Source organism: Spermophilus citellus, assembly GCF_964194105.1.
Source record: "Spermophilus citellus genome assembly, chromosome: 8".
Taxonomy (NCBI): domain Eukaryota; kingdom Metazoa; phylum Chordata; class Mammalia; order Rodentia; family Sciuridae; genus Spermophilus; species Spermophilus citellus.
Window position 1 is genome coordinate 17,099,439 of NC_138189.1, and position 15,719 is coordinate 17,115,157.

A 15,719-nucleotide genomic window follows, 5' to 3' on the forward strand; every position below is an offset into this window, starting at 1 on the left:
ATTATTTTAAATCACAGGGGAGTAAATACCAGAAGAAATGGCCGAAAATGGTTCTTGCTAGGGAGTAGGGCTCAGGCATTGGGAGAAATTGCTAAAGGGGAATGCTAGTAAGATTGCATAACTTTTAAAAAAACAATGTCCATGTGTTACAGTAAAAGGTAAAAAGTCAACTTGGCACTCAGGCTGACCCAGCTCTGTTTAGAATCGGGCAGAGTGGGGGGAAGCAGGTGCAATTGTTCTCTTTGTACAAAGTGACTTGGATTCTTCTTAAGGTGGGATCCTTTAATCTGCCTTCCTTCTTGCTGCACCTACATTTGCATTCTGGGACTTTAGTCTGGGGTGAGAGTTCACTTATTTGCACAGTTGTTTGGCTCCTCTGGCAGAAAGGGTGCTGAGTTCCTGAGAGCTGAAGGCAAAGCTGACAGATCCTGAGGCCATGGCTTTTCCTGAGGGATTTGGATGGGGGGCAGCCACTGCAGCATATCAAGTGGAAGGTAGGAGAAGCTCCCTCTCCTTTGCTGGAATATATTGTTTCTGGTGGCTCCATATGCCTGGAGATGAGGGTCAGACAAGGGGAAAAAGGGGAAGAAAAAGGGTCAAAGAATCTGCAGTGTTCTGAATGCAGCAGTGCCCCTTTCCAGACAGAAGAGGCCATGTTCCCTTCTGTCTTTCCTCAGGCACCAGGGGTGGGGTGCAGAGGTGCTCATTAAACTGTAGTTTTACTCATTCCAAGTTTATTTGTCACTCCCCTTTTCACTGAATCAGCTGCTTTTATGATTAGTTTCTTGGACATACTTTCCCCAAACCCTTTAAGAAGAAAGGAAAATTTCTTCTACTGGTGGGAAAAATATTGAGTAGTTTCCTTCAAAGAGACCTTCATTAGTTGGGAAAAGTGCCCTGCACTGTTCCTAGTGAACACAGAGCCAAGCCTAATCTTGTACATGGCATCTCATTTCCTGGGGGCAGCTGAGAAGCAAAGGGAACAACTGATTTTAAGATGGTAACGATGACTCTGAATGGACTTGGGGTCTGAGCCCTGGCTTCCATCCCCCCATGCCTAAGCATGCCAATATGGTACCCTCCCCGAGTCTCGGTTTTTTCATCTGTAAAGTAGGAAGATTAGATTTACTTTTCTAGAGCACATCTATTTTTCCCCTAGGGAATAAAAGGTTAATCGCTTATTACAGGGAAAATATTTATTTGGTCAAAGAAGTGTGTAGAACTCTGGGTTAAACCAAGCTTAGTGAGTCTCTTGGAGTAGTTTCCTAGGGTTGCTGTGACAAATTACCACAAGCTATGAGGCTTAAACAACCAAATTTATTCTCTTACATTTCTGGAGGCTAGCACTCGTCACTTGAAGATGTAATTAGCTAAGTTAAAATGTGATCATAGTGGAGTAGAGTAGGAACCTAATCCAGTATCACTCATGTTCTTTTAAGAAGGAGGAAATTTGGACACAGAGACATACAAAGGGAACAACATGTGACAAAAGAATCATTATAACCTAAGAAATTCCAAAGACCAGTGGATACCACCAGAAAAATCAGAAAAGGACACTGCCTAGAGTCTCAACAGGAGCATGGCCTTCCTGCAGAACCTGAGTTTGAACTTCTGTCCTCTAGAACTGGCAGAGAATAGATTTCCATTGGTTAGGCCACTAGTTTGTGGCTCAGCAACCCTTAGAAAACTAATACACCAACCAGCACTGGTAAGTCAGTCAATGAGAACTTCACCACTTACGGGAAGTGCTGTGGTGGTAATAGGTTGTTGTGGTGAAGGGTTATGTATGTCAGCATGGCTTCTCGAGGTTGGATGGCCAAGGAGACTCTGTGAATTAATGTCATTTCATCTAAAAATTGAAGGACAAAAAGAGGGTCATTTAAAGGAGGATGGGGAAATTTTTCTAGACAGAGATTAGAATACAAGTTGATCCTGGCACATCTCAGGCTGTTTATGATTCCCAGCTTCTGCTGCAGTTTCTGAGATGCACAGATAGAAGAATGAGGAATCTCTGATATACCTGCTCTCCCAGCCATGCAGAAGATAACTCCTATGGGACAATGCATATTACTGTACATATGTGCTCTGGGGTACAAGGCTCTTTTAAAGGAATGTTTAAGAATGCTCTGGTTAGCAGGGATGCCCCTGCCACCTTTCTCACAATGGTATCGTCTTTCATCTTCTCACTGGTAGTTTCTGCTTGGTTAGGGGAGATAATTAAACAGCCTGGCCTTCTAGGAGTAAGGAAAAGAGGAGATGATCTTTGTGAGTTTCTTTCTTGGAAGGGAGGTTAGACAGATCAGAGAGGAGGTGGCAGAGCAAGGGAAGGGCCGAGCCTGGTGACTGTGGAGATGGACCGTAGAGCCAGCCTCCTTAGACGTGGTGTCTAGCTCTACTTTTTACTAGCTTTGTGACCTTGGCAAGTTACACAATTTTCCTGTGCCTCCTGTTAAAAGAGAAAAAAATACCCCAACGTTTCAACACATTTCATTTACCAGAGTTTATCTGAGTGAAGAGAGGATTCACGAATTAGGCAGCACCCTAACCTAAAAAGCTTCAGAGAGGTCCACCCAGCAATGTCATCAGGCAGTATTTACATACAGAAAATGGAAGTTACGTATAGAAATAGCTGGATTGATCTGTATATGATGTATCCAAATGCATTCTATTGTCATTTATAAGTAATTAGGAAAAAAAAAAAAGAAATAGTTTGGTTGCCACTCAGCCTTGGCCTTGTTTGGATGTGTCAGGACAATTTGCAGTTTATGATTGTTTAAAAGCTTGGCTTCTATGACTGTCCCAGACTTGATTACTTGTTACAAGAATAAATTCTCAAGTTGGGTTGTGTTTTCTTATATTAGATTTTTGTATATTAAATTAGATTACAATTCCCTATGTATAGAGGAAGGGTTAAGTAAAAAAAAATTTTTTCTCAGTACTGAGGATTGAGCCCAGGACCTTGCAAATGCTATGCAAGTGCTCTACCACCGTGCCTCAGCCCCAGTTCTTTTTATTTCATTTTGAGACCCGGTCTTGCTAAGTTGTCCAGCCTGGTGTCGAACTTGAAATTCTCTGGCCTTAGTCTCCTGAGCAGCTGGGATTATGGGCATGTGTCACCATATCCAGTTAGCTTTAGCTAAATTCAATTTAATTGAATTAAATTCTCCACATTTGGTCAGTCTATCAAAACTGACCAAAGATTTTGAAAGACTAAACAAAATCTTGGGTTCTGATATCCTTTCTGTCACTATCATAATGGACTTGTTTGGTCTCAGTATATATTTCAGAATTTACGTTGTCAAATTACTTGCATGGTTCTTTATGCTTTGTTCATGTTTTTGTTATTCTAACCATAATGAGATGAATTCATGTACAAAAGATGGCTGCATACAATCATTTAAGCCTTTTGAGTAACTATACTCTACTATGGAGAATGTTATGATAGTTATTAGGAGAAAAGAACAAAGAAATTAAAGTACTCTCCTTAATAGGAGTCTTCATGCACTTATCAAAATAAAATAATTCAAAGTTCAAGCAGTAAAAATAGTTCAATAGTACTCAAGCTCATCTGGTTATGATCAAGTCACTTGTGTTGGGTATGATGGCAATTAGGGGCCATAGTCACTACAAATTTACCTGATTTAAAGAGGCATTGATTTTTGTAGTTAGCCTGGTAACACCAGTCATAGTAACCTGGGGACATACAACAATATAAAAATTAGAAAACCCTGGAATAGCCAAGCTCTCCATCCACTACTCAGAATGCCTGCCAAACAATTCTTAGCTATCCCTGGAAGCAAATCATATGTTCTCTGTTCTTGAGAAATTCCCTTAATGTATTTAGTGACAGTGTCTAGTGTCTAGAGAAATAGTAGCATCAAACACCTCTTAAATATAGCTTTTGATAGTATTAAAATCATAGAAAAGGCAAGTATAACATTCAATTTGGTTCAGTGCATACACAAACCAACAATATGGGCAAAGAATAAATTTACAGCTATGTAATATTAACTTGAGAATTTTTATTGAAAATTCACCTCTCAAAGAGTGTCTTCTAACTCTCTGAACCCCAGGATGTCTGATTGGCCATAAAATCCAAGATTTCCCCCAATTTATGGATTGGCTTTAAATTCCATACAAAGACACTCCACCTCCACTGAGAGTGAATCCCCAGGAATCCCACTGGGTCCTTCACTCAGTGGAAACTAACTTATCTATCTTCATCTATTTCAAGGTTGGTGTTGTTGGTGCTAATTTTTGTTGTTGGTGCTAATTTTGGTTATTGGCTACTTTGGTCTGTGATTATGGGAGGTTTTTTTTGAAGTCTCAGTGGAAACTCTTTGGAAGGCAAGTGTGAGCCAGGCCAAAGAGCAAGATCTAATTGGGGAAGTGATCAAATGAGTAAGCAAACTCTCTGCAGACCAGATAAAGGCACTTGGTGGCTGGAAGAGGGCCACCTAATTGCATCTGAGCAGAGGTCAGTTAAATTTATTTGCTTAGCTCCTGAACAAGGTCCACTGAGAAACTTGCTTTCATGTCATTCTTTTATAGTGTGCTGCCCACGTTGAGTGGAAAAGGAGATTACGATTTAATTGGTGACTCCATATAAGCAATGACTTATACCCACATAGGTGGTCTCTAGGCCTTGGTAGGAGATGCACATACTTCCACAAGTCTGGAAGCACGATATAATAGTCTTCCATTATCTGTGGTTTACTTTTCCTGGTTTCTGTATCCTGAAGTTTACAGCAAGTGAAAAATGTTAAGTGGAAAATTCAAAAAATAAACAATTCACAAGTTTTAAGTGTTGCACTATTCTTAATAGCAGAGTAGTCTTTCTCCTATATGTTTCCTCTTCTCATTTCGGAACAACTAATCATTGTATGTTAGGACAAAAGTGACTGTTTCCCTTAGCCAAAACACATCTTACTTTCCTTGCATACTTATATACAGAGTTGTTTCCTTTCTTATATAAATTAAAATTACATGTATTAATTAGAATTCTTAATACTTTGTGTTCTTAATTTCCAGTGAACACTGGAAATCAAGTAATGGTAAATTGTCTGTTACACCAGCAACCTGGCAAATCTACAAATGGTTACCTACAGAAGCATGCACTTTCCCATAGTATGGTTTGTCAGTGTGGCACAGACCGTTCTTATTAATGATACCAAATATCTTCAATTTCTCTGTAATAAGAAACTCTGGGAGGCAAAATTTCATCTCAATTTTCCATTCCTGATGATAAGAATACTAAAACCTTCTGGTTTGGAAAGGACATATTTTCTATGGAAATTTGATCTTACTTACCTCTATTTAACCCATTTTAGAAAATTTTATTTAGATTGATTATAAAGATGAACTACTAAATAGCCAGATATCATCTTAAGTTATACATATTTTTTTACTAATGAAGTTTTTAATATAGATATAACATAAATTTATTTTCCAAGGAAAACTAGGTAGTAAAAGTTATGCATCCTCAATATATTTAGCACTGAAAACTGTGAAGACATGCCTCTTTCAATCAAACTAAGAATCTTTTTGTTTATTAAAAATTGCTCAGATCACGTGGACATGAAAGGAATTTGGGTTTTATTTTTGGAGAGAATACATCATATATAAAGTTATTTTTCTTAAAACCAATTAAATAGAGTTAAGAATTTAACTTGACAATATCGTAAAAAAGTGGAAAAATATGAAACATATTGTACAGGTATATGCACATAAATAGATGGGAAGAACAGAACCAGAGCATTTTTTCTAAAAATTTTGTCATGTGCCAATTACAATAATACAAATCTCATTAATTTATTGAAGCATATCTGTATCCAAATTGTTCTTCTGGCCAAAGGAACAAAATTTCCTGCCCAGATGGCTAACGCTTTTAAATAATATTTGTGAAAAAGACCTTTAAGATTGAAAAAAAAAATTTCCTTTAATAAGGAACCTGGTGAAGAGGTAAACTTTGATTCATTTAAGGTTTTAGGTCCTTCTATGTACCAATTAAACAATGTATCCCATTGTTTTTTGGTGGCATTTTGGATTCTGACTTTCATCATGAATTTCACAAATGATTAAAACTTCCCCACTGAAGCAACTGTAATTCTATTTTGTCCTTAGTTTAACCCATTTTCTAAAACAAACAAACAAACAAACAAACAAACAAAACAAAGAAAACACAGGTTCTGGATCATAACTGCTGTATATAACATTAGCTAGTAATCTAGAAAGTGAGGTCTCAGACTTCTGGAGACACTGACTCCTTCAATTTGGATAAACCCATTTTCAAAAGATGTCTAAATAAGGACTCTAAATTGATCCAGCCTAGTTTAATTACTTTGTCCAATACGATTCTGGACACTGATCAGTTAAAAAAAAAATGCTCAGGTAAAATAAAAAACCTCAAAATACCTGGGACTCAAATATGAAAGAGAACTCTCATGACCCAAACTGCTGCCCAACTTAATGGGCACAATGGGTCCTTCTGGGCACATTTAGTTACTTGGTGCTTCTGGGCCTTGCTGAATGTGTACTTCAGATCTCACTTCTGATGCTAAACAAACAAACAAACAAACAAGCTTCAGACAAATTAAATTTAGCAGAGTTTACTGAGCAAGGAAATGATTCATGAATTGGGCAGCACTGTGAACCAGTAAAGATTCACAGAGTCCCACCTGTCCATGTGCATAGACAGTATTGATAAAAAGAAAATGAAGGTGACATATAGAAATAGCCTACTTACAATTCAGCATCTGCCTAATTTGGACATATCTGATTAGTTTGCAGTCTGTGATTGGCTGAAATCTTGTCTGCTGTGATTGGCTAAGACTGGGTCACGTGTCATAAGCATGTACTTCTCAGTTAGGTTGTGTTTATTTACATATTAATTTAGGTTACAATTCTCTAAGTCTGGAGACAGCTTTAGGACAAATTTAACTTAATCTGAAATATGGAGATAATTATGATGTCTACTCTATAGCATATTTAAGAGGTTTAAATAAGATGGTGCATGTTAAATTATTGCAGTTAGTAAGGGCTCGATGTATGGTATTCACATTTAAGGATGGCATAAAAGACTGAGGATGACCATGGGACTCTGTGGTTAACTTGGCCTAAGTATGCAATCAGTTGTGCAAGAAAATACAGTGAGTTCTAGTTCTAAGAGACTTTCCCTGGTTTGTTATGCCAATTTACACTCTCACTAGTGGTGAGTGAAGGCACACTTTATCAACTTCTAGTCCATGCTCACTTAGGACTTGGGGCAATCTTAACTGTCTGTCCTGAGCACCTAGCTCCCTGTGGTCTCTGCTGTAGTGCGGCACATTTTCCGTCTGTCTGAAGGTGATGTGTCCTATGTTCTTCTGCATTGGGTTGGCTTCTGCCTTACGCTAAGGTTTTTATGTGTAGTCCTTAACTGGCTATTGTGTTGTTGTTAAGGCTCCATGAACAGCTTCCAGACGGGGAACTGGACCCCATATGCTCTGTCAAGGGTTGTCAGCCTGCTATCTTTGTCGATGCACAGAATCACTTTCTATGTCTGCTTATTTTCTACCCTAGGAGCTCAGGATTTGAATCTCAACTCAAGCACTTATTAGCAGAGCAGGTGCAAATAAATTTTTTAGGCCTCAGTTCCTTAATTATAACATAGGAGGATGGTCATACCCACTGTGTAGATTTGTTCTGGGTTAGCATATAAAACCGGAACACAAGAGTGCCTGGTGCGTAGTGCTGACTAGATACAGACACTAATACGCTGGTATCTATTCTGTTCTTTCTCTCTCTCTCTCTGGGGAAGAGTTATGTCATCCTCCATTAGTGGGAATGGGGATTTCTTGTTTTGGCTACAAATTAGAATATACTCCTTCTTTTCTCTTCTTTGACTAGTTCTATCAGGAGATGCTGGGGAGAGTTAGTGTTTAACCATCTCTTTCACCATTGCCTGGTTTATAGAGGCAGGAAATCAACACATGACTTTGTCACATCAGTGTGGCCTGTGATTTAGAAGCTGAGGCCAGACTGTCACTTTCTGATTTTGAGAAGTTTTGAACTTTTGTGCTGCCTGGCCTATACAGACTTTGGAAGTAATAGACATTCAGCAAAACTGAGAACTGAGCATGAATTGTGTTTGTAAAACAACTACAACAACAAAAATCGAAGGTTTCAGTGATTTGTTATAAAACATTACCACTTATCTCCTTCAACTGATTTTCAAAACACAGTTGTCTGTATAGGTCTGTTTGTTCTCAGATATTCTCTTGAGAGCTCTGAGAGATTACTAATTTAAAGTCCTCTTACCCCTGCACAAAAATAGAGATATTTTGGCTTTTTTCTTTGGAGTAGAGGACAGTGTCTGGGTCTTTTCAAATGAGGCCAACAGAGCAGGGCTGGGGCAGACCTTCGGATGGCAAGGCTTCCTAACATATTAATGACTTGGTTGTGAATTTCAACAGACCCACGGCCCTTCTTTTCTTCTTCCTGTGCCTGTTAATAGCCCTCCTGCCTCTCCTCTGGCTACTTCACTGTTTATGGTATTAAAGGAAAGTTTATTGTTTATTATATAACAATTGGCATGTGGTGCCTTAAGCCTTTTGGAGGAAGCACAATATAAATCTAATAAATAAATAATAAATAAGTGGTATAAGCAGGAGGAAAATTATGTGTTTTAGGCGAGTTGTAAAGGACCTTGTAAAACCTATAAAATGCATTTGTTAGACCAAGAGGCAGGGGAGAAAATGCAGATAATCATTGTACATATAGATAGGGGTCTTGCAGTATTTTTAAGTACATAAAAATATCCCTGTTTTTTAACGCTGTGTGAAGCTGACCCTGCTCATTGTTTGTGGCTGGGGAGAATGTGAGGCACAAAGGCAGCAGGTGACTCAGTGGTCTTTTGTTGACTTCTTCTATAGGCCACAGAAGAACTGTGAAAATAACATTCAGAACCCAATTCTATGGCACTTATGAGCTTATAACTCCCAATGATTTCAGAGAAAGCTCTTGAGGGGTGAGCATCCTCTGAAATTCCACAAATCCTAAGCAGAGTCTAAGCTACTCCATTAATGCTTCCTAGAGGGACCTGAGTTTGTGGTCTCAGGGAAGCAAAGGACCCAGTTTTATGAAAGCCATTATGGATTCTTGTGATGCCCCAGACACCAATACAATGCTTGCTCTTGATTTAACTTTGACTTTGGCTTTATGTTGGCAGAAATTGAGGTTCGTCTTTGGCTATCTCGGTTTTTCTCCGTGTGTCAAAGGTAGAATACTATAGATAAGGAATTGGAGGCTAGTTTTATGCTTTTCTAAGGAGGAGAATAAACAGAGCGGGTGTTTGAGCTGGTTTTAGGTCAAGTGTATGAGTCCATGCAGACTGTTTTTCTCTGTTCCTTTTTAAAAACTTGAGCCATAATGGGCATAAACAGATGTAAGCATGGTTCTTTATTTCTTGGTAAGGAAAGAAAAAAACAGGAAGTAAGCATTTATTTATGACTTTTTATCATAGCTTGAAAGTTGATGTGACAGACACAACCCTTACTTCATTCTTCTAGTTTCAAATTTGAAATCCACAGAATCTCAAATTGCCTCCTTTTTTTTTATTGGACCATGAAATTAATAATTAAAAATGTGTAGGCTGAGTCAGGGATAATATACAAATGTTCATCAACTGCTACACACTCACCAATTAGATACCACTTGTAAGCCACAGGTATACACTAGACTGGCAAAGGCAATGACCAACTAGAGTGGGTATAACCACTGGGGCCACAGTTTTACATCTTAGTTGAATTTTAGCCTTGGTCTTAAGTGTGGAACATATCTGGAATATATCATTGTCGGTTTATGGACTACTGATGAATTGAATCACCTAATTTCTTTCTGTAAACCTCAGATTTATCATCTGCAAAATTCCTAATGCTGGTCTTTCTCTCTCCTTTAAATTTCATTAGATGAATATTAGAGCCCTTTCCTTATGTTTTGTGCTTCTTATCTGGGATGATTTTCTCAACTTTTTCTTTCAGAGTACTATATTTAGCTGTATTTGGATTTAGCTACATTCCCTCTATTTTTCAACCCCTTTATTAAATATTTAGTTATGGCAATGGTAATTCTAATTTTTAAGGAATAAATTCTTTGATTGCTTCTCTTCTATAAAGCTATGCTGTATTTTCTGAATCTTGTCAACCCTGGGTCTCTTTAATAATGAAAATTTAAGAAATTAAAATTTCGATCCAGCAATGCTTCTCCCTGGTGTTTATTCAAAAGATTTGAAGTCAGTATTTTGAAGACCTGCCACAGTCTTGGCTGGGCACAAGATCACGAGCCACTCACAGCTTTGTCGATTCAAACAGCAATTCTTTATTCCCGAACACACACCGGCCTCCACACACGCTCTGGGGCAATCCCAGTTCTCCTCCGCCCAATTCACCTACTCCACAAGGCTTTTTTCAAATCCCATTTGAATCTCACGAGAACTCAAGGGGAACAAACAGCAGGAACACCCTAATCCCAGCAGCAATAATCTTCAACCTCCAACTTCCCTAAAACCCCTATTGTCTTAAACTGGGAACACCTTAAAACCAAATTATCTTAAACCCGGATACTTCCTAAAACCTGGATCCACCCTGGTCATTGAGCAGGGTCACCTTTCTCAAACACACATGCAAGGTCACAGCAAATTTCCAAGGCAAGTCCATTTAATATGGGGTACGCTGGCAAGGAAATATCGATGCGTCATTTTTACTTGGCAATGGCCCTCAGCAAAGACCTATCTGCACTCCCATGTTCATTGCAACATTATTCAGATAACCAAGTGACAGAATCAAACTGTGTCCATCAACAGTTTAATGGACAAGAAAATATGTTGTATATGCACAATGAAATAATATTTAGTCTTGACAAGGAAAAAAATCGTTAACACTGATGGAATTGTAGAACCATATGCTAAATGAAATGAACCAGACACCGAAAGGCAGATATTGCACATTCTCCCTTATATGTGGAATCTAAAACAATTTAACTGCCAGAAGAGGAGAGTGGAATGGCGATCACAGAGGCCAGGGATAGGAGAATGAGAAGATGATGGTCAAAGTGTACGAAGCTTCAGACAAGAGGATTTGTACACATACATATCCATGTAAGTATATATGTGTGTATATGTACATAAGTGTATATATGTCATGGTAGATATAGTTGGTGATTGAATATTGTACATCTCAGAACTCCTAAGAGAATATATTCATATACTATCACCACACACAAAAAATAAGAATTTGAGGTGATGAGTATGTTAACTAGCTTGATTTAATTAACTCACATTGTATTCATAAATTATCACTTTATATCTCATAGATGTACATAAATATAACTTGTCAATTTTTAAAAACTAAAAGTGTAAGTGCTCTTTTCTGCATCTTTTTTTTTGTATCATTGAGATATTGGGTATTTGTTTACTTTGGTTCTCATCTTTCATGTTGTTTTTGTGCAATGTTTGATGATCCTTAGGTGCTTCTCCATGTTCATGAATGCAAGAATATGATGAGTATCAGCTGCTAATTAGGCTTTCTTAAAGTTAGATAGTACAGCTAACGGAAACAGGGTGCTTCTCAAAAAAATATATATTTTTTTATTGATTATTTAAAGCATTACATAGTTCATGATATATCATCTTTCATACATTTGACTCAAATTGTGTTTTGAACTCCCATTTTCACCCCAAATACAGATTGCAGAATCACATCTGTTACATATTCACATTTTTACATAATGCCATATTAGTGACTGTTGTATTCTGCTACCTTTCCTATCCCCTACTATCCCCCCTCCCCTCCCCTCCCCTCCCATCTTCCCTCTCTACCTCCCCTGCTGTTGTTCAATTCTCTCCCTCTTTTTCCCTCCCCCTTGCCCCTCATAACCTCTTATAATTTTATGTATCATTGAAGGTCTCCTACCATTTCCATGTGCTTTCCCTTCTCTCCCGTTTCTCTCCCCCCATTCGTCTTTGTTTACTGTAGTCTTTTCCTCATGCTCTTCCTTCCTGTTCTGTTCTTAGTTGTTCTCATTATATCAAAGCAGACATTTGGCATTTGTTTTTTAGGGCTTGGCTAGCTTCACTTAGCATAATCTGTTCTAATGCCATCCATTTCCCTGCAAATTCTATGATTTTGTCATTTCTTAGTGCTGCATAATACTCCATTGTGTATATATGCCACATTTTTTTTATCCATTCATCTATTGAGGGGCATCTAGGTTGGTTCCACAGTCTAGCTATTGTGAATTGTGCCGCTATAATCATTGATGCAGCCGTATCCCTATAGAGCGCTCTTTTAAGGTCCTCAGGGAATAGTCCGAGAAGGGCGATATCTGGGTCAAATGGTGGATCCATTCCCAGCTTTCCCAGGAATCTCCATACTGCTTTCCAAATTGGCCGCACCATTTTGCAGCCCCACCAGCAGTGTACAAGTGTGCCCTTTTCCCCACATCCCCGCCAACACTTATTGTTGTTTGACTTCATCATGGCTGCCAATCTTACTGGAGTGAGATGGTATCTTAGGGTGGTTTTGATTTGCATTTCTCTGATTGCTAGAGATGGTGAGCATTTTTTCATGTACTTGTTGATTGATTGTATGTCCTCCTCTGAGAAGTGTCTGTTCAGGTCCTTGGCCCATTTGTTAATTGGGTTATTTGTTATCTTATTGTTTAATTTTTTGAGTTCTTTGTACATTCTGGATATTAGGGCTCTATCGGAGGTGTGGGGGGTAAAAATTTGTTCCCAGGATGTAGAGGGTGCTTCTCTAAGAAACAGAGTTCTAGGAAATGGTGGGAACAATGGACAGGCCTGTCCTGCAGGACTGTGAATGTGAGGAGAGACAGCCAGGATGTAGACCTCAGTGACCACCAGATAGCAAGGGTGTTAAAGAAGAATGTGTTTGTTCTTTACCTTTTTTGTTTCCTGACTCTCCTTGCCTTCAAGTTCATGCTTAGCTCTGGAGTCCATTCTGTCTCTCTTGGCTGCCCTTGCACTCAAGAGTAGGAGTCCTTCCCAGTCATGTTTCTCACTTTCATGATGCGATTCTTGGGACTTCACTGAGATGCAAAGCAGTTCCAACTATCTTCTTTATGGAGGAGAGAAACCAGCCAGTCCAGTGGTGAGGAGGATGGCCTTCTGGTTGGTCACCATGATGGTGACTACTCTAAGGCTGCATTGGTTGACCCTGAGACTCTCTGGGGGAACCTTCTTTAGTCATCATCTTCAGTGATGAGCTTCTGCAGGTGAGCTTATGTTGTGAAGCTTTGTCTTAGCTTCTCAGCCAAATTGCTCCTGGTTTCTTTCTTTTCCAGAAGCAGTTGAGTAGGTGTGGTCTTCTATGGGGACTTTTTCTTGTTTTTAGCAGTTGTGGATTCCTTTAATTTGCTGTCACTCCAATGGGGCCGTGAGAGGGAGAAGAATGAACTGTGTGCTTCATTCCCCACCTTGAACTGGAAGTCTTTATTAACATGAATAATGACTTGTAATATTAATTTATGTGTAAGTTTGTGAACATGCATTAATATAAGCAAGTGCCTCATGGACTATGAGGCATTATTCAAGGTTAATGAATAAATTCTCCTCTTCTTTGTACCATTATCATTCTCCTTTTCATTACTGATGCACTCAACTTCTGAAAATGGCTCCTTTGCTTTTTAGGAAGAGGATGAGTGCTATAGACTGAATATCTGTGCCTCCCCCGCCCCACCCCCATTCACTTTTGAGAGCCTAAGCAATGTGATGCCATGTGGAGGTTTGGCTTTGGCGAGGTGATCAGGTCATGAGGGTGAAACCTGCATGAATGGGATTCCTGCTCTATGACAGAAGCCCTAGAGAGCTGTCTTCTCTCCTTTGCCATGTGAGAACCTAATCAAAGGACAGTCATCCATGAATCAGAAAAGGCCCTCACCTGACACCTGGATCTAGGACTTCCAGCTTCCAGAACTGTGGGAATTAAATTTCTATTGTTTATAAGCTACCCAGTCTATGGTATTCTCTTATAGTAGATAGAATCATCTAAGAAAATGAGATAGTACACAATTAATGGAATTTCAGACAGTCTAACAAGAGAAAGTGATCTATTCAGACTCTGTGAGAAGAGCCACTGTGGAAGAAGGTTATTATGACCAAGAAAGGCCACATGTCTACCAGTTGTTCCTGGGGTCAGCGCTCTAAACATCATATCTTACCTCCCAGTATTTCTGTTGAGCACAGATTCTTCATGTACGAAGTTTTCCTGTATCTCAGCTGTCTTCATGAGTAGTGCTGAAAACTATTCACTGGTTTGAGTAGATTATTTATTTTTTAAAATATATTTTTAAATTGTAGATGAACACAATACCTTTATTTTATTTATTTATTTTCATGTGGTGCTGAGGATTGAACCCGGTGCCTCACATGTGCTAGGCAAGCGCTCTACCACTGACCTACAACCCCAGCCCCTAAGGTTATTTATTGAAAACTGTTTGCTTTTGTGTTCCTTGTATTGGCACATTCTGAATACAGTGGATGCTTATAGCAAATGATAATAAAAAAACGTGTTTTTGTATTCTAAAAGTAATACAAGGTAATGGCAAAACATTTAAAAGATAGAAACAGCAAAAATTTTTAAAAAATTAAAAATCAGCTAAAGAAGTATTTTTAAAATTTTAAAAATGAATTTTTGGTCTTTACCTATTCATTCATGGACTTAGTGCACACATATACTCATGTGATCCCCACAGGGAAGTTCTGAAAATGGTTTTAATTTTCTTAAGAGATTTGCAAATATCTTGATAAGATATGAAATGTCTGCATTTTTTCCCTTCCTATGCCCTTTCTTCCTTATCTTTGCACTTGGATGTTACACAGAAAGCTAAATATGAGCCCGTATATCTGACCTTGTGCAACAAGAAACAAATAGCCGCATTTCCATGATTCATTTAGAAGGTGGGTTGTACATACTGGCCTTCATATTGGTACATGAATTTTTTTGTCACTACTAAACCAATCAGCTGTGATAGACATTTGTTTATTTGGATGATTATATGCCAGCATTGAACTGGAAAAAGAAGGTACTAGTTGTGTTGTCCTGTCTGGGCTTGCCCATCTGGTAGGGGTTCCTTTCCAGCTAAGCTCACTGGTGCACAAGGTTAAGTGATCCTAAAAAAAATTATTAGGGCAGCACATAAATCCCTAAGTCAGAAATATGGAACTCATTTCATACTCTTTTTCTTATTCCCTCCTTTATTTAATCATTTTTTTTTTACTCTGTCTCCTCTAAACCCCTTAATTACACGCCTTTTTCTTTATTACTTCTACCTTTCCTTTAGCTCTGGATCTTACCATCTCTTGTGTTGCTAATGTCTCCTCTTTTCCATTTGCCTCCAATCTCTCCTGCCTATTGCTGCTAACAAGGTCTTTTACAATAGTGATCACCTTATTATTTCTCAAAAGAGTGCACAAACTCTGAAATCAAAGAGACCAAGTTTTAGTCCTGACTCCATCTCTTACCAGTTGTGTGATTTTGGAGATATCTAAGCTTCGTAGGACTCAATTTCCTTATTTGTAAATAGAAACAGTAATAGTACCTATCTTAGAATTACTAAAAATATTAAATCTTTCTGAATATCAAAGGCTCAGAACAGTCCTGGGCAAGCTACAAGTGTTCAAGAAACCTTAATCATTATTAAAACATTTTAGTGTCTTTTTATCT

At 38.5% G+C, this 15,719-nt stretch overlaps 1 protein-coding gene across 2 annotated transcripts in view; it reads left to right on the top strand.

The window, feature by feature from the left end:
* Positions 1–436: 436 nt before the first annotated feature.
* Positions 437–15,719, top strand: part of LOC308654915 (cytosolic beta-glucosidase) — a gene marked incomplete at both ends in the record, with an annotated part of 124,275 nt that continues 108,992 nt past the window's right edge. For both annotated transcript variants that reach the window (XM_081304662.1, XM_081304663.1), the window contains one exon: positions 437–494. In XM_081304662.1, coding sequence (XP_081160788.1) covers positions 437–494 — 58 coding nt within the window. The remainder of the gene's footprint in view (positions 495–15,719) is intronic.